General features: G+C 43.7%; 1 protein-coding gene and 1 non-coding gene across 2 annotated transcripts in view; one reads left to right on the top strand and one right to left on the bottom strand.

Annotated features, from left to right (window-relative positions):
* The window catches only part of LOC126106345 (N-alpha-acetyltransferase 30), a 79897-nt gene that overhangs the window by 32961 nt on the left and 25631 nt on the right, over positions 1–21305 (bottom strand). The window contains exon 2 of the mRNA XM_049912596.1: positions 2681–2804. Coding sequence (XP_049768553.1) covers positions 2681–2804 — 124 coding nt within the window. The remainder of the gene's footprint in view (positions 1–2680; positions 2805–21305) is intronic.
* Trnat-ugu (transfer RNA threonine (anticodon UGU)) lies at positions 3640–3713 on the top strand. Its single transcript has one exon. It is a non-coding gene; the product is annotated as a tRNA-Thr (tRNA).

The raw sequence follows: 21305 nt of genomic DNA, 5'->3' as shown, positions 1-21305 counted from the left end.
CATGATGACATCTTAGAGCATGTCCCACTCAAGGAGAAACTTATGGCATGGCAGGATTTCCAAGAAAAGCCAAAACTAAAAACAGGAAAGGCTTGGAGCTACGAGAGGAAGGAGCAACACCAAGAACGAATGCGGGAGCACTGGGCAAACATCAGAACATGTAAAGCTACACAGTTGAAATAACAAGGTACAAAGATGGTATATACGAAATGAATGAATGAATGAATGAATGAAACAATGTTTTCTATTTGTAAAAAATATGGGAACCTTACTTTTGGTACAACTCTCATATTATAAAAATTTCAGCCATCTGCTGGAATCCTTGGTTGGGTTTTGGTCTGCTGGTGAGCGCAAAAATATAGTTAAAAAAACTTTTTTAGTGTTTTCCATGGAACCGCCAATGAATTCATGGTGCCTTCACAAGTCCTATAAAGCCCGCTATAGACCAAAAGAACCAACCAAATTGCCGAATCTGTGTAAGCAGGAGGAAGTGTGTAATAATCATACTTTGACCCTGTATTGTACGATCCTTCTGTTGGATATACAAATGGTCCTAAATCTAAGGACTATCCAGAGCACGTGACCCTATCTTTTCATCGCCAAAAAAAGCAGAGGTGTGAGCACCAGAAAATCCCATTTTTATGCACGGTGTTTCAGAACGTATTGGTAAGTATGATGTCACATATATACAAATTAATAAAACACTACACAAATTGTGACAGGGTATATGAATAATCAATACATTAGGGAGATAATTTCTCAACTACTGCAAGAAACTCTTGTACAGAAAAGGAGTGTACAGAATAGGAATGGCTCACAAGGAAACCTTTCAAATTAGTTTTGAATGCTTACAGTTTAGCAACTGATTTTTTCCAGTTCTGCTGGAGGGCTATTGAAAATGAAATTTGCTGGATGGTGAACACCTTTCTATGCAGTGCTTAAGGAAGTTTTAACCAAGTGTATATTGTTTTAGCACTTAGTTTTCACTGAATGTATGTCGCAAATTTTTTAGAATGAGTCAATATTGTCAACAACAAATCTCGTGAGGCATTATAAGAACGGGGAGGGCAGCATTAGAATTCCGAGACAAACACACAACAGCTTACACGGAGGTCGTGAACTGACACTTCAGATTAGTCTGACTGCCCTTTGCTGGGCTAAAAATATCCTTGGTGAGTGTAAAAAGTTACCCCACAATATACTACCATACAAGATAATAGAGTGAAAGTAATCCAAGTAAACAAGCCTTCGCGATCAGTGTCGGAAATAGTAGGCATTATTCTTATAGGGAACATAACAGTATTTACTTTCTGCATAAGATCTTTCACATGATATTTCCAAGAAATCTTTCCATTTACCCTCAGTCCTAAGATTTTAAATTGGTTGACTTCACTGACCATGTTTGGACAGAAAATTTCACATTTCCAAATTCTTCATGTTATAAGCAATATGCACTGTGCTTTGTTGCAGCTAAATGTTGATATGTTTTCTGAAAGATGTGCTGTTGTTACTGACTACCCTATTAGCTACATCATTTATATACTGATGCATGTCTTTCACACTAACAATTGCGTCATTTGAAACAAAACAAAAAAATTGTTTGAATCATGTGCCACATTTAGTGGCAGATCTCTGAAGCAATGATCCAGCAGTACACCGTGGCACCCTCCTCTCTACACGACCCGCCGTAATAACAATATCTAAAAGGAAAGAACAAAATCTGATATTTATGCAGAATATTAAAAATCCTTCTTGGCAGGAATGGGTGTCACACTCTCAGTGAAGTCTTTGTCATTGTTCATGCAAGGCAAAGAGAGGGCACATGCAGTGTGTCTCTCCTAAAAGTCGTTAGGCAAGTGATCTCTGATGTTTTGGCAGATATTTACAGTTTCGTTTTTGATATGTATGGCTGGAGTCACCCCAAACAAATACTGCTCGTCATGTCCTTCATGCATGATGAAGTGTCACTGTAAAGAGTCAGTGCCTCCTGTTACAAACAAAATTACTTCTAAAATGGAATTTTATGTGCCCCTTTGACAGAGTGTATTATCAGGGACAGAAAACACAAAGAATAACCCGTACTCCAACAGTGATAGCACTGCCCTGGCCCCTGCCGACTGCTACTGCGTGCAGAAGTGCCGCTCAGTCACTGCTGGGGTGCTGATTATCCTTCATGTTTTACTGATCCTGTTAATACATATCAATAAAACTAATAATGCACTACAAAAGAATGGTACTGTTCTATAAAATGGAAAAGTAAAATTCTGATTTAAAAATCATTTTCTTTGTAATAGAGAACAAACTGACACCTTCCATTGATGCTAGGGGTCATATGAAAGAACTGATGAGCAGTATTTGTTTGGGCCAACTCTAGCTCCACACTGGAAAAATGGAAATGCCAATATCTGGTGAAACACGAGAGAAAACATGCCCTATGATCCGTAGGACTGACACCCTCTATATCACCCGAGTGCAATGCAACAAATTGTGCTTAAAATAATAATAATAATAATAATAATAATAATAATAATAATAACCAGTCAGCAATACTGAAAGGAACATTATCTGAAAACTTTTTGCCACAGACCTAACACATGCCAATTTGTACAGTGACAACTGCAGACTAAAATTATGAAAATCCCAATAAAGAAACTGTAAACTGAACAAGGTCTCTGTTTACCTATTTTTCTTTTTCTATACTTTTCATCAACGGCAAGCATGGCAATGTATCCTCTCTTGACAACCTTGCGATGTACATCGAGCTTGCAAACAATTGCACCCACACATTTGCCACCGTCCATAGCCTGCAACCAACAGGAAAACTGGTATCAGTGCAATCGAGACAGAGCTGGTGAGAAATAAGTCAACAACTGTTTCAAATGTGTTACTATGTATATATCTATAATCGAAAGGTACTTCTTTCACTTCTACAACTGATACTTTTCAAATATATTCAGCTACTTCTTCATTCTGATGTGCAATAATTACATTTTAAAAACTACAGAAATTCTCAAAAGTGAGCAAAACCCATAATAATTTAAAGTGTAACAGGCCGTCAAATGAAAACAAGGCAGATGGAAAAAAAGTAAGCTCTTTATCATTTCAAAAGTAACCACCATAAATCTTAATACATTTATCCCACTCCGAGAGAAGAAGGCCAATGCCTTTATGGAAAAATGTTTGCAGTCGCCTGCAGAACTACAATTGTAATCGGGCATCTACCTCTCTATATTTACCATTGATGACCAAGCAGCTCGTTAGAATGAAATTACAATGAAACGAACACCCTTAGCTGCTTATGTCAACGCCTGTAAGCAGCTAACTGTGTTCATTTCATTGTAATTTCATTCTAACAAGCTGCTTGGTCACCAATGGTACCTGTTCTTTCGGACATGTCCGAAAGAACTGATACCATCTTAGTAAATACATAGTTAAGGCTCACCGGCCACTTGACCATTTTCTTCTTCTGTGAGAATGCACAAACAGTGCCCAAACTCTTACGGGAATCGGCAACGCGCCGCGAGTAATGAGTATAATGGGCGGGGGCACTACGAATGTAGTGCGGGACAATACGTTGAGAATGTGGGTTTCGCGGAGGCGTGCCAAAGATAAATCCCTGCAGTCGCGCTATCCTCTGTGTCCTCGGTGGCTCAGATGGATAGAGCGTCTGCCATGTAAGCAGGAGATCCCGGGTTCGAGTCCCGGGCGGGGCACACATTTTCATCTGTCCCCGTTGACATACGTCAATGCCTGCAAGCAGCTAAGGGTGTTCATTTCATTGTAATTTCAATCTACATCTCTGTCTGAAGCAAATCAATGGCTAAGAATGTCTTTCCCCAAGCTCTGAAAATATAGCAATCACATGGGGAGAGATTGGGCTGTACGGAGAATGTGTACGGCATTCCCAGTGAAACTTCTGCAGCACAGTCAGACAGTGGGCCTTCCCACGTTTTCAGCTGTTTGAAGTATGCTGCAGAAGTTTCCTGGAAAGCCCTAACATATCTTCCATACAGTCCCCATCCCTCCCCATGGAATTTCAAAATTTTTGGAGTCAAAAAGGATGACATTTGTGGCTGTTGATTTGCTTCCGATGCAGAAGTGCACACCTGGATACAATTGTGGTTCTGTGGGCAATTGTAAACATTTTTCCAAGAAGGTACCGACCACCCTTTCCTCACAGTAGAATAAATATATTAACAATTATAGCAATTAGTTTTCAAATAATACACAGTTTACTTACTTTTTTTTCATTTGTCTCATTTTCATATGACTGTCTCTTATAGAATACTGAGCTTATAGCCCTAGAGCTCCCTCTCCCAACACAATCAGTCCAAGCTATAACAGGTTGGAGCATTCAATTAGGCACAGAAGGCAGTTTTTACATTCAGGAATTTACGGCAGTGAGGAAGAAAAAAAGCCATGTTGTATAGTTAGCAAATAAGGTTTAGGAATAACAACTGTCTTAAGACAGAGCCAGAGTGCCAGAGAGTGAGGGGGAGGGGAGAGTCAGGGGGCAACGGTGGGGGAGGTGGGGGGGGGGGAGATATATATATATGGTTATAATAGAAGGAAACATTCCACGAAGGAAAAATATATCCAAACACAAAGATGATGTGACTTACCAAATGAAAGTGCTGGCAGGTCGACAGGCACACAAACGAACACAAACATACACACAAAATTCAAGCTTTCGCAACAAACTGTTGCCTCATCAGGAAAGAGGGAAGGAGAGGGAAAGACGAAAGGATGTGGGTTTTAAGGGAGAGGGTAAGGAGTCATTCCAGTCCCGGGAGCGGAAAGACTTACCTTAGGGGGAAAAAAGGACGGGTATACACTCGCACACACACACACACACACACACACATAAAACCCACATCCTTTCGTCTTTCCCTCTCCTTCCCTCTTTCCTGATGAGGCAACAGTTTGTTGCGAAAGCTTGAATTTTGTGTGTATGTTTGTGTTCGTTTGTGTGCCTGTCGACCTGCCAGCACTTTCATTTGGTAAGTCACATCATCTTTGTTTTTGGATATATATATATATATATATATATATATATATATATATATATATATATATATATAAAAAAGCGCTGGCAGGTCGATAGACACACAAATAAACACAATCATACACACAAAAATCTAGCTTTCGCAACCAACGGTTGCCTCGTCAGGAAAGAGGGAAGGAGAAGGGAAGACAAAAGGATATGGGTTTTAAGGGGGAGGGTAAGGAGTCATTCCAATCCCGGGAGCGGAAAGACTTACCTTAGGGGGAAAAAAGGACAGGTATACACTCGCACACACACACATATCCATCCGCATATACACAGACACAAGCAGACAAATGACTCCTTACCCTCTCCCTTAAAACCCATATCCTTTTGTCTTCCCTTCTCCTTCCCTCTTTCCTGACGAGGCAACCGTTGGTTGCGAAAGCTAGATTTTTGTGTGTATGATTGTGTTTATTTGTGTGTCTATCGACCTGCCAGCGCTTTTGTTTGGTAAGTCTCATCATCTTTCTTTTTAAATATATTTTTCCCACGTGGAATGTTTCCCTCTATTATATATATATATATATATATATATATATATATATATACCTAAAAACAAAGATGATGTGACTTACCAAATGAAAGTGCTGGCAGGTCGACAGACACACAAACGAACACAAACATACACACAAAATTCAAGCTTTCGCAACAAACTGTTGCCTCATCAGGAAAGAGGGAAGGAGAGGGAAAGACGAAAGGATGTGGGTTTTAAGGGAGAGGGTAAGGAGTCATTCCAGTCCCGGGAGCGGAAAGACTTACCTTATGGGGAAAAAAGGACGGGTATACACTCGCACACACACACATATCCATCCACACATATACAGACACAAGCAGACATATTGGTCTTTAAATATGTCTGCTTGTGTCTGTATATGTGTGGATGGATATGTGTGTGTGTGCGCGAGTGTATACCCGTCCTTTTTTCCCCATAAGGTAAGTCTTTCCGCTCCCGGGACTGGAATGACTCCTTACCCTCTCCCTTAAAACCCACATCCTTTCGTCTTTCCCTCTCCTTCCCTCTTTCCTGATGAGGCAACAGTTTGTTGCGAAAGCTTGAATTTTGTGTGTATGTTTGTGTTCGTTTGTGTGTCTGTCGACCTGCCAGCACTTTCATTTGGTAAGTCACATCATCTTTGTTTTTAGGTATATTTTTCCTTCATGGAATGTTTCCTTCTATTATAACTATATATATATATATATATATATATATATATATATATATATATATATATATGAGAGAGAGAGAGAGAGAGAGAGAGAGAGAGAGAGAGAGAGAGAGAGAGAGAGAGAGGAGGAGGGACCGGGTAGGGGCAATAATGGCGTGAATAGTAATGTGCAATGATTATTGACTAAAGGTGAAAATTACTTCATTTTGACAAAATTCATAGCACCATGACACAAATTTCCATTTAACTTATTGATACTTTAAAACATTAATACCATATATCACAATACTACATTTGTCTCCAGAACAAAATTGCCAGTGAATATTATCATTAAAACAAATACACAAAACATTTAAAATATGCCCAATTTGCAAAATAATCACACTATTAGTCACAAAGTGACAGATGTTTCACCAGTAAACACACTGTAACCAAGAGACTTTAAGTGCAAAGCTTTCAATGCAATAACAGATGATGACCCAACACAGTTGAAGCTATAAACAGGAAAAAAAATGTGCTTCAATGAGCATAGTTTTGGACGCGGTGAAGACAGGAGGAAATATTAATTTCTACAGTTCTGGGACATTGACCTGTTATGGCATGTCGTTCCAAGTATTTGCACTGTGAACCCTGTACCTGCCCTATGGCATCCCTACAAGTGCTTGAGTTAATGATGCTTCCTATGTAAGGAACTTATCAATAATAGTGTATTATCTGTGGCCACATTATTTTAGTTAACTTCTTGTGACCAATCTGTTTCAAAGCTGCAACTTTATCGTCACTGTCATAGTTTATCACCTGCCTTAAGCCAAAATGTGGCATAAATGAAAATCATCTACAAATCAACAAATGTCACGCGGACCCCGGCCCCGCGCAAACTTTTTTTATTTCATGCCACTGTGGCAGCCTGTGTGTCAGTTTAGCTTCTTGCTTTATTAAGCAGCACTGATTTGGCTTCACAAGACTGAGTGAATCCAGTTTCAGATGTTCCCACCATGGAAAAATCCTAGGTGGTGTCCAAGAACTGAACACAAGATGTAAGCAATGTTAACCATTAGAGAGTGGAGGTGGCCCACGCATCTGGGCACAGGAACTGATGCAAATGAAATCCCAAACCATAAATAAGTTCTCAAAAATGACATTGTAGCTCTGAAATACATTGGAACTAAACAATAAATAGTGACAGAGCGTGTAGGAAGCTAAACACGTATCTTTGCTTCTATGTTTGGTTTCCTATACACATCTCTTGTGGATGGTAGTCACTTATTTACTGAAAATGGCCCAATATTCTGAAAACTAGGTCAAAATAAACAAATATTAGCAGAACAAAAACAGTTTGTTTTTCAACCTTAAAAAATTTCATGATCATTTGAAAAATTCCTCAGAAATTACTAATTAATTTATTTTTTCCTCTCAGAACACATACATTTATAAATCTTCATACACAATGGTCTTCCGTCCTTTTTTCCCCATTTGTGCAGTACAATTATATCTGTTTTTATGTCAGTGAATTTTGGTTCTGCCTGAGTCTCTATTATGTTGCCTGCAAAGTAACAGAATAAGCATAACACTATGTTATCTTCAGCCACAATATTTTAGTTACCTTCTTGTGCCCAATCTGCTTCTGCACATTCATTGTTGATGTTCTCATTTATCGACTACATTAAAGCCAGAACATGGTATCAATGAAATCAGTCATATTTTTTTGTAGAAATCCCCACCAGTTTACCACACTTAATATGCAGCACATCATGATCAAGTGATTTTATGAAAGCAATCTCTTCTTCCCACTCCTCCCCCATTTGATCAAATGAAAGCAATCTCTTCTTCCCAATCCTCCCCCATTGTATATTCACAAGTATATACAGGGTGTTTCAAAAATGACCGGTATATTTGAAACGGCAATAAAAACTAAACGAGCAGCGATAGAAATACACCGTTTGTTGCAATATGCTTGGGACAACAGTACATTTTCAGGCGGACAAACTTTCGAAATTACAGTAGTTACAATTTTCAACAACAGATACCACTGCAAGTGATGTGAAAGATATAGAAGACAATGCAGTCTGTGGGTGCGCCATTCTGTACGTCGTCTTTCTGCTGTAAGCGTGTGCTGTTCACAACGTGCAAGTGTGCTGTAGACAACATGGTTTATTCCTTAGAACAGAGGATTTTTCTGGTGTTGGAATTCCACTGCCTAGAACACAGTGTTGTTGCAACAAGACGAAGTTTTCAACGGAGGTTTAATGTAACCAAAGGACTGAAAAGGGATACAATAAAGGATCTGTTTGAAAAATTTCAACGGACTGGGAACGTGACGGATGAACGTGCTGCAAAGGTAGGGCGACCGCGTACGGCAACCACAGAGGGCAACGCGCAGCTAGTGCAGCAGGTGATCCAACAGCGGCCTCTGGTTTCCGTTCGCCGTGTTGCAGCTGCAGTCCAAATGACGCCAACGTCCACGTATCGTCTCGTGCGCCAGAGTTTACACCTCTATCCATACAAAATTCAAACGCGGCAACCCCTCAGCGCCGCTACCATTGCTGCACAAGACACATTCGCTAACGATATAGTGCACAGGATTGATGACGGCGATATGCATGTGGGCAGCATTTGGTTTACTGACGAAGCTTATTTTTACCTGGACGGCTTCGTCAATAAACAGAACTGGCGCATATGGGGAACTGAAAAGCCCCATGTTGCAGTCCCATCGTCCCTGCATCCTCAAAAAGTACTGGTCTGGGCCGCCGTTTCTTCCAAAGGAATCATTGGCCCATTTTTCAGATCCGAAACGATTACTGCATCACGCTATCTGGATATTCTTCGTGAATTTGTGGCGGTACAAACTGCCTTAGACGACACTGCGAACACCTCGTGGTTTATGCAAGATGGTGCCCGGCCACATCGCACGGCCGACGTCTTTAATTTCCTGAATGAATATTTCGATGATCGTGTGATTGCTTTGGGCTACCCGAAACATACAGGAGGCGGCGTGGATTGGCCTCCCTATTCGCCAGACATGAACCCCTGTGACTTCTTTCTGTGGGGACACTTGGAAGACCAGGTGTACCGCCAGAATACAGAAACAATTAAACAGCTGAAGCAGCACATCTCATCTGCATGTGAAGCCATTCCGCCAGACACGTTGTCAAAGGTTTCGGGTAATTTCATTCAGAGACTACGCCATATTATTGCTACGCATGGTGGATATGTGGAAAATATCGTACTATAGAGTTTCCCAGACCGCAGAGCCATCTGTTGTTGAAAATTGTAACTACTGTAATTTCGAAAGTTTGTCTGCCTGAAAATGTACTGTTGTCCCAAGCATATTGCCACAAACGGTGTATTTCTAACGCTGCTCATTTAGTTTTTATTGCCATTTCAAATATACCGGTCATTTTTTAAACACCCTGTATCTACATGATTACTCTCCAAGTGGCAGCAGGGGAAACACACACACACACACACACACACACACACACACAGTGTGTGAGCCAGTGGCTCCTTCTCCTGGCAGAAGAGTTGAAGAGGAAGGAAGAGGGGCGAAGGAAAAGAACTGGAGAAGTTTAGGGAAAGAGGTACAGTTCATAAAAGTCACCCAGAATCCCAGGTCAGGGGAGACTTACTGGACAGGATGAGAAGGAATTGTCAATAATTGATTATTTTCATTGTTATACATGATTACTCTACAATTCACACTTAAGTGCCTGGCAGAGAGTTCATCAAGCCACCTTTAAACTACTTCTCTATTGTTCCACTCCCGAACAGTGTGCGGGATTTACTTCCTGATGTAGCTTCTTGCTGTTCAGGAATGTTATTTCAAGTGTTACTATAAGAGCAAAATTTCAACAACATACAAATTTTGCAAAGTATCTCACAGTCCCATAAAAAATTAATGCTTCTTTCTCTTAGACTATGAAGTCTATTACAACACATCATTACTGTTATAAAATCACATGGCAGAAAATCCACGATATCGTAACTATTCATTAAGTGACATGGGTCACCATCAACTTTGAGACAACAACAACCGCTAAACAATTTAAAAATATTGGACACAATGGCAAATTTCAGATTTAAAACTTACTAATTCCTAATGGCGAGACACTCAAAAGATGTCAGTCACTTATTCTGGACTGAGTAAGTTTCTGCTTGTAGCGCCTTCTGCGTTTCTTCGCCTTCTTTGACTAGAATTCCAAAGAAACTAACAAAATGAATAGTTTAGTCACCACTCCTCAGAAGCAATATTATTTTGAACCTTTAATTTAATTAAACCAGCAACATGTTACTGTCTTCACCAGAAACATCAAGAGTAAATTCAAATCGTGAATTACAATCTCTCAAAAACAAAGAGTATTTTGTGATAGGAAGCTGCTTTTAATTGCACAAATAATCAAACATGTGTTCATTAATTCAGAAAATTTCAATGGCTAGGCCACAGCAGTCCCTCCTTTACGTGAATACAGAGCAAGGCTACATGCTATGCAATAAAACAGGTTTATATGCAAAGTAACATCCATTTTAAAAGGATATTATGGTTGACACAGTTTGGTAACTTCAACAATCAAATGTCTAGCTGCCAAAAAACAGAAAAAGAGATGTTCACATTTATAAGAAAGATATGTTTCCACAGCATTAATTCTAAAATATTCTGCCTATGCTTGGAAACTAAATATATAAACTCATGTCAAGTTTAGTTGTCACATGCTGCTGGGTGCCTCGGCACCTGAATTGTTCCTCAGAATGCTGCCTGGTTTAGCTGCTGGTATTAAATAAAACACTGTGGAGAAATGCCTACTTCAAGACATATGTGATAAAATCAATCCAGTATAATGATCAACTGTATACATGCTTGTCTTCTACTGTGATGGGTGGTTATTCACTGCACTGTGTTAAGGGAAATAAGACATGCACAATTCTGAAAGTATGGTTCTATCGCTGCACCAGCCATCATGACTGTATCGGAGGCACATGTCCCAGTTAGCTCAATCTGGGTGTATGTTTATTCCACAGTGTAATAGTTCCACAAAGGTCTCTCAACCCATGAAAATCTGATAATGCCCTACAGAGGTGAAATGCATCATTAAAGCAGTATTTTTGCAACTGAGACTGTTTTACTCAAAAATACATTGAAAGCAAGTAGGAATCTATCACTCAGTCTGAATAAAGGAAATATGAAGATTATTTTCAAGTAAACTGGGAGATAACATGAGGGCACAGAAAACTATATGCACAAACTTGTGCCAGGGAGCAAATACAATGAGGAGCTGAAAATCATAGCAGGTTGAAACACTGTTAAGCACTGAGAGTCGAACCCAGGCTCTTTCCTTTTGTGGGTAATGTTCTTGCTGAAAGAACAAGCAAGTCACAACTCAAAGTCCATCTTAAAACTCCAATCTACCAGAAACTCTTCCCCATTTATCTGATTTTTGATAAGTGCCCTTTTGTGTTTATAAAACTGGTTGCATAATACATGCATTACACAATTTATCAATGGCCATTTCATTTGAAAAAACTAATAAATCATGAGAGGAAATCACTAGCCAGTACTTGCCTCTTGCCTTCAGAGGCATACCACCCCATGCTGACAGGGAGCCAGTGAATATGAAGGTTGGAGGACAGAGAGAGAGAGAGAGAGAGAGAGAGAGAGAGAGAAGTCAAAGATGTTATATTGGTAAGCACTATGTCAGCTTCAGTCCAGAACTAAGGACAGAGTAAGAAGTAAAGATAGATCAGGGGGAAGAGAAATGAATATTACAATTAAAAATTAGGACAGAGGAAAAAAAAGTTAGTCAAGTTCAAGAGGGTTTCAGGATGCAGTACACCTGACTCTTCCTCTGCATGCTACTGTTGGCAATTTGTTTGTGTCAGTTGCAGCCAATTGAGTGATATGCTGAAGCCAATGAGAATCACTGAATCTAACAGTTCCTTTTGGTGAATTATACAAACTGAAATGGGAATTGGAGAGATGGAAGCTAAAGGAACCAAACTATTAGGTCATCAGTCCATCAATACTATATGTGTCAACTGGAAAGAGTCCTCAGAGAGGAATGACACACAAGACAAATCCCGATGAATCCAACTAAACTGAAAATCAATAAAACCAAGAGATAGAAGCAAGCAGAAATGAGAGAGGGTAAAAGGGCAAGTTGCTCCATCCAGAAAGCAGCTAGAGACCCCCAGAGTATGCTGTGCGATGGAAGATGCACCCTCTGCATCTGACTGGTGTTTTGTCACCCTGGATTACCGCAAGAAAACTATCAATTCAGATAAGTTGACAAAATGAGACAGTAAATTAACAAGAGAAGGAAAAAAATAAGAAGAATTAAAAGATTGGGTAGGGCAGGAGCCAGGCTAGACCACCGAGCAAGGGTAACCATAGGCCTCCGAGTTGGAGCAGGTGACGGGGCACCCCTCCAGTCCCTCAAGCGGTCAGTGTTGCCAATGTACCTTACCTCACAAGGAGGAGTAGAAATCACCTTCACAGATCAAATGTAAAACCAAGTCAGCTGCTTTAGCATTGTCCACTAGCAGCAGAGGTAATGTCTCTTTAAGTTTAAGGTTTCGTCATAAGGTGGACAAATTGGGGCAGTCCAATATGATGTGGGCCTCCACCAGATGGGCACCACACTGTCAGCGCAGTGGTTTCTCACGCCGTAGGATGTGGTCGCAAGTCAGCCAAGTGCGGACAATGCGAAGCTGACAGAATGGTAGAGACCCTCCAAGACGCTTAAAGGGAAGACTGCTACACGGTCACGGTCCTCTTTGTTGCTCGCAGTTCGTTCAGAGAAACCAGAGCACATCAGTCCGTGTTCCAAGCCTCCAACAACTGACAGTGTAGATATGATCGAAGGTTCTGGCAACCACATCTCAAAAGTCAGTGTTCTGGAGCCAACTTGGCCAACATTTTTGATCCCTGTGATCCTGATGTAACCTGGGGTTTAAAGACCACCGACTGTCCAACTTGATTGAAGTCAGAATGGAGATTCTGGAGAGTCACAAGCAACAGATGTCAAGGATAGCAACAGCTGATAGCCCTAAGACTACACAGGGAATCACTGTCGATTAAGAATGTCTCGGTTGTGTAAGAACAAACATGATGAGGGCTCAAGCAATGGCCAACAATTGTGCAGTGAATACACTGCATCTGTTTGGCAGAGAGTGTAGTTCACGGCACCTTGCGCGTCTGTGGACAAAACAGGTTCACCTATCAAACATGGAGCTATCAGTGTACACCACTTTTGCACCCAGAAATGCATCAAGAACAGTCAGGAATAGCCTGCAATAAACCACAGAGCAAAGAGTCTTCTGGTCCAAAGGATAGGCCGAGACAGATTCGAGGACAGGATACACACTATATGGGCATATCCAACTGCTCCCCAACAAGAGGCAACAGTGGAAGAAGTTGGCATTAAGAGTAGACACACACTATGCAAACTGTAATCGCGACTCCAGTCCTGTGTCACTGTTGCGAAGGGAAGCAGTGAATGTATATCACACAGTCGAGCAGCAATTGGTGCCTGATCTGTAATGGAAGGACACTAGGCTCCAGCTGGCCTAGAAACCACCTGTCGCAAGTTATACCCCACAATGGTGTATTGGGTCCAGCATCAGTTGGCTGAAGGTATTTAGGAGCCATATGCCATACTCCCATAACCAATACAGGACAAGAACAGAGCTTTGTAAGCTTACAAAAGTGTAGAGCAGTCTGGACCCCAGTTGGTGTTACTGAGACAGCAAAGAGTATTACGGCGTGACCAGCACATTTTCACTCAAGTTGGCAAAGTCAAGTCACATCAACCGGGCGTTGAAGACCAGTCCCAGAGAGTAATACAACTCCACTACATTAAATAATTGTTGGTTAAGGTAAATTTACGGTTGCAGATGGATAGTATGCTGGAGACAGAAGCACATGACTCATGCCTTTGTGGCTGTAAACCAGAAGCGATGGGTGAAAGCTATAAGGACTTTGACAAAAATGATCAAGAAGCGAGATGGAAGGAAGGAAGGAAGGAAGGAAGGAAAGAAAGAAAGAAAGAAGATTAGTGTTTAACGTCTTGCCAATATCGAGGTCATTAGAGACAGCAGTGAGATATAAAGTGAAGTTACACTTATTTGGAAAGCTATTGATTAAATAACAAGAAAACAAGAATGAATTAGTATTATTGTATTTAGGTTTTTTGACATGAATATCTGAGAAATGGGAATTGACGTGTGACCTCTGGCATTATGTGATTAATCTCTCTTTCTCTCTCTCTTTACATAATCCTTTTGTAATTTGAAGAAGACAATGATAAGGTGCTGACACTGCGCAAAATCTGACCGGATAGCAGATTCCAGGAAGACCAAATTGTGAGGAGCAGAACTGCCTTTCTGAAAACTGCCATGGGACAGAGCCAAAAGACCTTGAGACATAAGGTACCAACACAGCTGCTGGCCCACCATATGTTCCAGCAACTTGCAGGGAACATTAGTGAGACTAACTGGATGACAGCTGTCCATCTCAAGGGAGCGTTTACCTGGTTTCAGTACCGGGATGATCACACTTTCTCACAACTGAGACGGGAACTCACCCTCGTGCCAGGTACAGTTGAAAATGGCAAGGATGTGTCAATATCTGCTGATAGTTCTTCGAGCATTTGGCTGTGAATGCAGTCTGATTCTGGAGCCACACACAAGGACAAAGGACTAGAGCACTGAGGTATTCCCAATTACTGAATGAAGCATTATATGGCTCTAGGTGATACAGTGAAAGGTAAGCGAATCTGCTCCACTCGCTGTTTCAGGACACAAAATGCAGGCTCACACACACACACACACACACACACACACACACACACACACACACACACACACACACACACAGGTTCAAGCATAATGCAGAGTAAGATGTTCAGTGACAGTATTTTGGTCTGTAGACAACACCAATCAGGGTGACATCATATACACTTGTGGGGGACTATGACCATAAAGGCATCGAACCTTTGTCTAAACCTGCAAAGGAGGGGTATACAGTCCAATGGTAGTAACATACCTTTTCCAACAGTCTTGTTTCCGTCATTTTATTAGGTGGTGGACCAGGCACGAAGCCATTTTTCAAGGCAATGGGGTGCTCAATTGATGGGTGTCACTTGCGGCATTAGAGAGCCCATCTGAGATTTCTAATGGCCTCGGTGACTTCAGAAGTCCACCAAGGTACTGTCTTGTGACAAGTGGATCCTGAGGAATAGAGGAATTGTTAAGTCTGCTGCCAATTAAACAGCTGTGGTTGTGCTCTGGACAGCCGCATCAATACCTCCACACGGTGGGGTGTGAAGGACATTGGTAGAGGCAAATGCATACCAGTCAGCATTGTTGAGTGCCCATCTGGGTTGATGCCCATGCAAGTGATGCTGAGAAGGAACAAAATGACTGGATTGTGACCACTAGTAATAGATGTAGGGGAAAGACCAGGGCTGCAAATGGAAAGATCTATAGCCAAATATGATCAGCATGCCACACTGAAGTGTGAGGAAGTGTAAGAGGGAACTGGTATTCAAGACGCAAAGATCGAGCTCTGTGAGCTACTTTTCAATAGCTTTACCATGGCAAGTGGACATAGTTCATCCCACGAAGGGTTGTGGGCATTGAATTCACCCTAAAGGAGGAAGGAGGGGCAGGAGTGCTGAGATGAGAAATCAGTGCAGACAACATGTTCTAAGGTACTTCACCAATCATAAGAAGGCACATATAACAGAGAGTAAAATCCAGAGACATTCACACCCAATCAGCCCCAGCCTCCAAAGTAGTATCAAGTGCCATGTGTTCTCTGTAGACTGAGTCCAGAATGTCAGAACATTTGTGAAAACTCTGCTCAACACACTGCCATAATCTGCTTGATTATTAGAATATCCCCCAGATAGCTGCGGAGGGTAGGGGTTTACAATGTTGAGAACCAAGTCTCCTGGCGGGCAATGCAGAAGGCATGGGAAATGCATAAGAGATGTCGTAGCTCAGCCAAGTGGTGGAAAAAACTGCTAGAGTTCCATTGGAGGATGATGACGTCGATATACTATGGAGGCGTGAGGGAACTGAGGAGGCAGGTTATACTCCAGGGTAGCCTGCTGCCACTGGTCACCAGAATATAATACCAATATATGTTGATACTGAAACAGGTTGTATCTGGGGATCCGGTGCCATAGGGGCCACACGAAACTCCACCTCATGTACAGATCAGTACATGGGGATCCGGTGGCATGGGGATTACTGGGGCCTCCAGCTTGGAGGTTATCTTTTTGTCCTTCTACTCCTTGGATGGTTTCAATGTCCACTAGGGCTCATCTGTCCCAGTTTCAGGGAGATGACGAACGCAGATTCCCACAATCGGCAACCTGCAGCTTCTTAAGCCACTATCTGGCATTCAATTGTAGATCATCACAATCCTGGGAAATGAACATCACAACCTGGTAAGGGGCATCTAAGCAGGGTTTTTTTTTTTTTTTTTTGTTTTTTTTTTTGTTGTGGTTTTAGGGCGCAAAACTTCTATGGTCATTAGCGCCCAGCCCGTGACTTAAGACAGTAAAAAACCGAAATTTAAAACCAGCAGCAATGGGAACGAAGTCAGAAAATTGGAGAAACTAAAAATAGAAGACTGCTTAAAAATCCACTACAGAAAGGGGGTGATTGTCCCCAAAAAAAGCGTCAAATGACTGACGTCATTTCACTGTCACTAATAAACTGGAGAACGCGGTCAGCGGAGCGCGTGTCATCTGCTAAAATCGACGATAGATCAAGCGATAGCTGTAGACGGGAGCGTAACGGATTAAAATAGGGGCATTCAATTAAAAGGTGTCTTACCGTCCACAGCTGAGAGCAGTGGGGACAGAGTGGGGGAGGATCGCCGCTTAAAAGATGTCGATGGCTAAAACGACAATGCCCTATCCGGAGTCTAGCTAAAATTACCTCCTCCCGACGACGCGTTCGGGAGGAAGAGGTCCAAGCGCAAGGAAGGACTTTCACTTCCCGCAATTTATTACAGGGAAGTGCCGACCAATGGGCATGCCATAATTGAGCAACATGGCGACATAATTCGTTCCGAAGATCGGTGAAGGGAAGCGACTGAATAGCTGGCCGAGGAAGAGAGACTGCGGCCTTGGCCGTTATATCGGCCGCCTCATTCCCACAGATACCAGCGTGTCCCGGGAGCCAGAGGAACGCCACCGAGACGCCCCTCAGGTGAAGCAAGCGCAGACAGTCCTGAATCCGGTGGACCAGAGGGTGCACAGGGTAAAGAGCTTGGAGACTGAGGAGAGAGCTGAGAGAATCTGAGCAGATAACGTACTGTATCCGCTGATGGCGGCGGATGTAGTGGACAGCCTGGAGAACAGCGTAAAGCTCCGCAGTATAAACCGAACACTGGTCGGGAAGCCGAAAACGATTTGGGGTGTCGCCAACAATATAGGCACTCCCTACACCTAACGATGTTTTCGAGCCGTCGGTGTAAATAAATGTGGCGTCCGTCATTTCTGCACATAGAGCAGCAAATGCCCGACGATAAACAAGTGTAGGGGTACCATCTTTGGGAAATTGACAAAGGTCACGGAGCAGGCAGATCCGGGGACGGAGCCAAGGCGGTGCTGTACCCCAAGTTGTCAGGAAGGTTTTGGGAAAGCGGAAGGAAAGAGAATGGAGCAGTTGACAGAAGCGGACTCCCGGGGGTAGTAGGGAGGAGGGGCGGCCTGCATACCCTACATCAAAGGAGGCGTCGAAAAAAAGGTCGTGGGCTGGATTAGCAGGCATGGAAGACAGACGGCTAGCATAACGACTCAGGAGGACTGCTCGCCGATTGGACAGCGGAGGTTCAGCAGTCTCAGCATAAAGGCTTTCCACAGGGCTAGTGTAGAAAGCTCCAGACACTAAACGTAATCCACGGTGGTGGATAGAGTCGAGACGCCGAAGAATAGACGGCCGAGCAGAGGAGTAGACTATGCTTCCATAATCCAATTTCGAGCGCACTAAGGCGCGATAGAGGCGGAGAAGGACCACTCGGTCCGCTCCCCAGGAGGTACCATTCAGGACACGGAGGGTGTTAAGTGATCGCAAACAGCGAGCCGAAAGATAGGAAACGTGGGAGGACCAGCATAGTTTTCTGTCAAACATAAGACCCAAGAATTTAGCGACGTCTGAAAACGGAAGGTTGACAGGACCTAGATGTAAGGAGGGCGGAAGAAACTCCTTACGTCGCCAAAAATTGACACAAACGGTCTTACTGGGTGAAAAACGGAAGCCAGTTTCGATGCTCCACGAGTGGAGGCGATCGAGACATCCTTGAAGACGTCGTTCAAGAAGGCTGGTCCGTTGAGAGCTGTAGTAGATCGCAAAATCGTCCACAAAGAGGGAGCCCGAGACATCAGGAGGGAGACAATCCATAATTGGATTGATGGCGATGGCAAACAGTACAACACTCAGCACGGATCCCTGGGGTACCCCGTTTTCTTGGGAGAAAGTACGGGAGAGAGTAGTGTTCACCCGCACCCGAAAAGTGCGCTCTGCCATAAATTCGCGAAGAAAAAGGGGCAACCGGCCTCGAAAGCCCCAAGAGAACAGTGTGCGGAGGATGCCTGTCCTCCAACAGGTATCGTATGCTCTCTCCAGATCAAAAAATATTGCTACCGTTTGGCGTTGCCGGAGAAAATTGTTCATGATATAAGTGGAGAGAGCGACAAGATGGTCAACTGCAGAACGATGCTTCCGAAATCCGCATTGGGCTGGTGTTAAAAGACTGCGGGATTCCAGCCACCAAGCTAAACGGTAATTCACCATACGCTCCAAAACCTTACAGACACTACTCGTGAGAGAAATGGGGCGATAGCTAGAGGGGAGATGTTTGTCCTTTCCAGGTTTCGGAACGGGAACGACAATAGCTTCCCGCCACCGTCTGGGAAAGGTGCTGCCGGTCCAAATTCGATTATAAAGGCGAAGGAGGTAACGCAGACTATGGGTGGATAAATGCAGCAACATTTGGACATGGATACCATCCGGTCCTGGGGCGGAGGAGCGAGAAGATGAGAGGGCATGTTGGAGTTCCCGCATGGAGAAAACAGTATTGTAGCTTTCGTGATTTTGGGAGGAGAAAGCAAGAGGTCGCACTTCCGCTGCACGTTTCTTCGGGAGAAACGCTGGCGGGTAATTTGAAGAGCTCGAAATCTCAGCAAAGTGCTGACCCAACGAGTTAGAAATTGCGACGGGGTCCACTAAGGTATCATGCGCGACAGTGAGCCCAGAAACCGGGGAGAAACTAGGCGCGCCTGAGAACCGTCGAAGCCGACTCCAAACTTCCGAGGAGGGAGTGAAGGTGTTAAATGAGCTAATAAAGAATTTCCAGCTTGCCTTCTTGCTATCGCGGATGACGCGACGGCATCGCGCACGGAGCTGCTTATAGCGGATACAGTTGGCCAAAGTAGGATGGTGACGGAAAATGCGAAGAGCACGTCGCCGCTCACGTATTGCGTCACGGCATGCCTCGTTCCACCAAGGAACTGGGGGGCGCCGGGGCAATTCGGAGGTGCGTGGTATTGAACGTTCCGCAGCTGTAAGGATAACGTCGGTAATGTGTGTGACCTCATCGTCGACGCTGGGAAAGCGACGGTCATCGAATGTCGCGAGAGACGAAAAAAGTGTCCAATCGGCTTGGGCAAACTTCCAGCGTCGCGGGCGCATATATGGCAGTTGAGGCTGCAGTCTGAGGACACATGGAAAGTGGTCACTCGAGTGTGTATCATCAAGGGCGAACCATTCGAAGCGCCGAGCTAGCGGAACAGTACCGACCGCAAGGTCCAAATGAGATAAGGTTGTCGTGGAGGCAGACAAAAATGTGGGGACCCCAGTGTTGAGGCAAACTAGATCCGCTTGGTGGAAGACGTCTAGCAATACGGAGCCACGTGGACAAGGGTGTGGAGATCCCCAAAGCGGGTGGTGGGCATTGAAGTCCCCAACCAGCAAATAGGGGGGTGGAAGCTGACCAAGAAGATGAAGGAGATCAGCTCGTGCCATTGGTGTGGACGATGGAATGTATACAGTACAAAGAGAGAACGTTTATCCGGAAAGTGAAAGACGGACGGCGACAGCTTGGAAGGAAGTGTTTAAGGGGATTGGGTGATAATGGAGAGTATCACGGAGAAGAATCATGAGTCCTCCATGGGCTGGAGAGCCTTCAACAGAGGGGAGATCATATCGGACAGACTGAAAATGAGGGAGAACAAAGCAGTCATGGGGACGCAGCTTTGTTTCCTGAAGACAGAAGATGACCGGCGAGTAGGAGCGTAAGAGGACCGACAATTCATCCCGATTGGCTCGAATGCCGCGGATATTCCAGTGGATAATGGACATGGGGTGAAAAGAGAATGGAGGAATGTGACCAAAGTTGCTGTCAACTCAAAGACTGCTCGGAGCTAGCAACCGACAGCATGGAATGGCATTCAGCCGAAGGCAGAAGATCCTGATCCATAAGTTGGTCAGGAGCAGTCCCTGCCACCAGCGATCGGCCGGTTGACCGGCCACCAGCAGTGCGCCTCGGCGACACAGAAGATGGCCGAGGGCGATTTCCGCCAGGTGGTGCTGTAGAGGGGGCACGCCTTGGCGGAGAAGGAGAGGAACTGGGTTTCTTTGTAGCCTTCTTGGAAGAATGTTGTTTAGAGGAAGGAGGAACCGATGGTTGTGAAGCTGCGGTCCGTAAAAACTCTTCACGAGTATGCTCTTTTTTCGAAGACTTGGCGTCCGACTTTTGGGCTCGAGATGTAGCAGAACCCGACGAAGGGTGAGCCATAGAGTGGGCAGGCGAAAGTGGTGAGGTTGAACGAGCGATCTTTGCGCTGGCCGATCTGACGACCGTGGTACTAAAGGTGAGGTCACAAGTCTGCGTGGCCGCCTCCTTTGTTGGCCGAGGAGAAGCAAGGACAGTGCTGTATTTTCCTGTCTGAGGCACGGTGGGCTTGCGACTGGCGAATAATTTTCGAGCAGCAAAGGTCGACACCTTTTCCTTCACCCTTATTTCCTGGATGAGCTTCTCATCCTTAAAAACGGGGCAATCTCGAGAGGAAGCAGCGTGGTCACCC

The sequence above is a fragment of the Schistocerca cancellata genome, chromosome 10, assembly GCF_023864275.1.
Source record: "Schistocerca cancellata isolate TAMUIC-IGC-003103 chromosome 10, iqSchCanc2.1, whole genome shotgun sequence".
In the NCBI taxonomy this organism is placed as follows: domain Eukaryota; kingdom Metazoa; phylum Arthropoda; class Insecta; order Orthoptera; family Acrididae; genus Schistocerca; species Schistocerca cancellata.
This window is presented reverse-complemented; position numbering and strand designations above follow the sequence as displayed.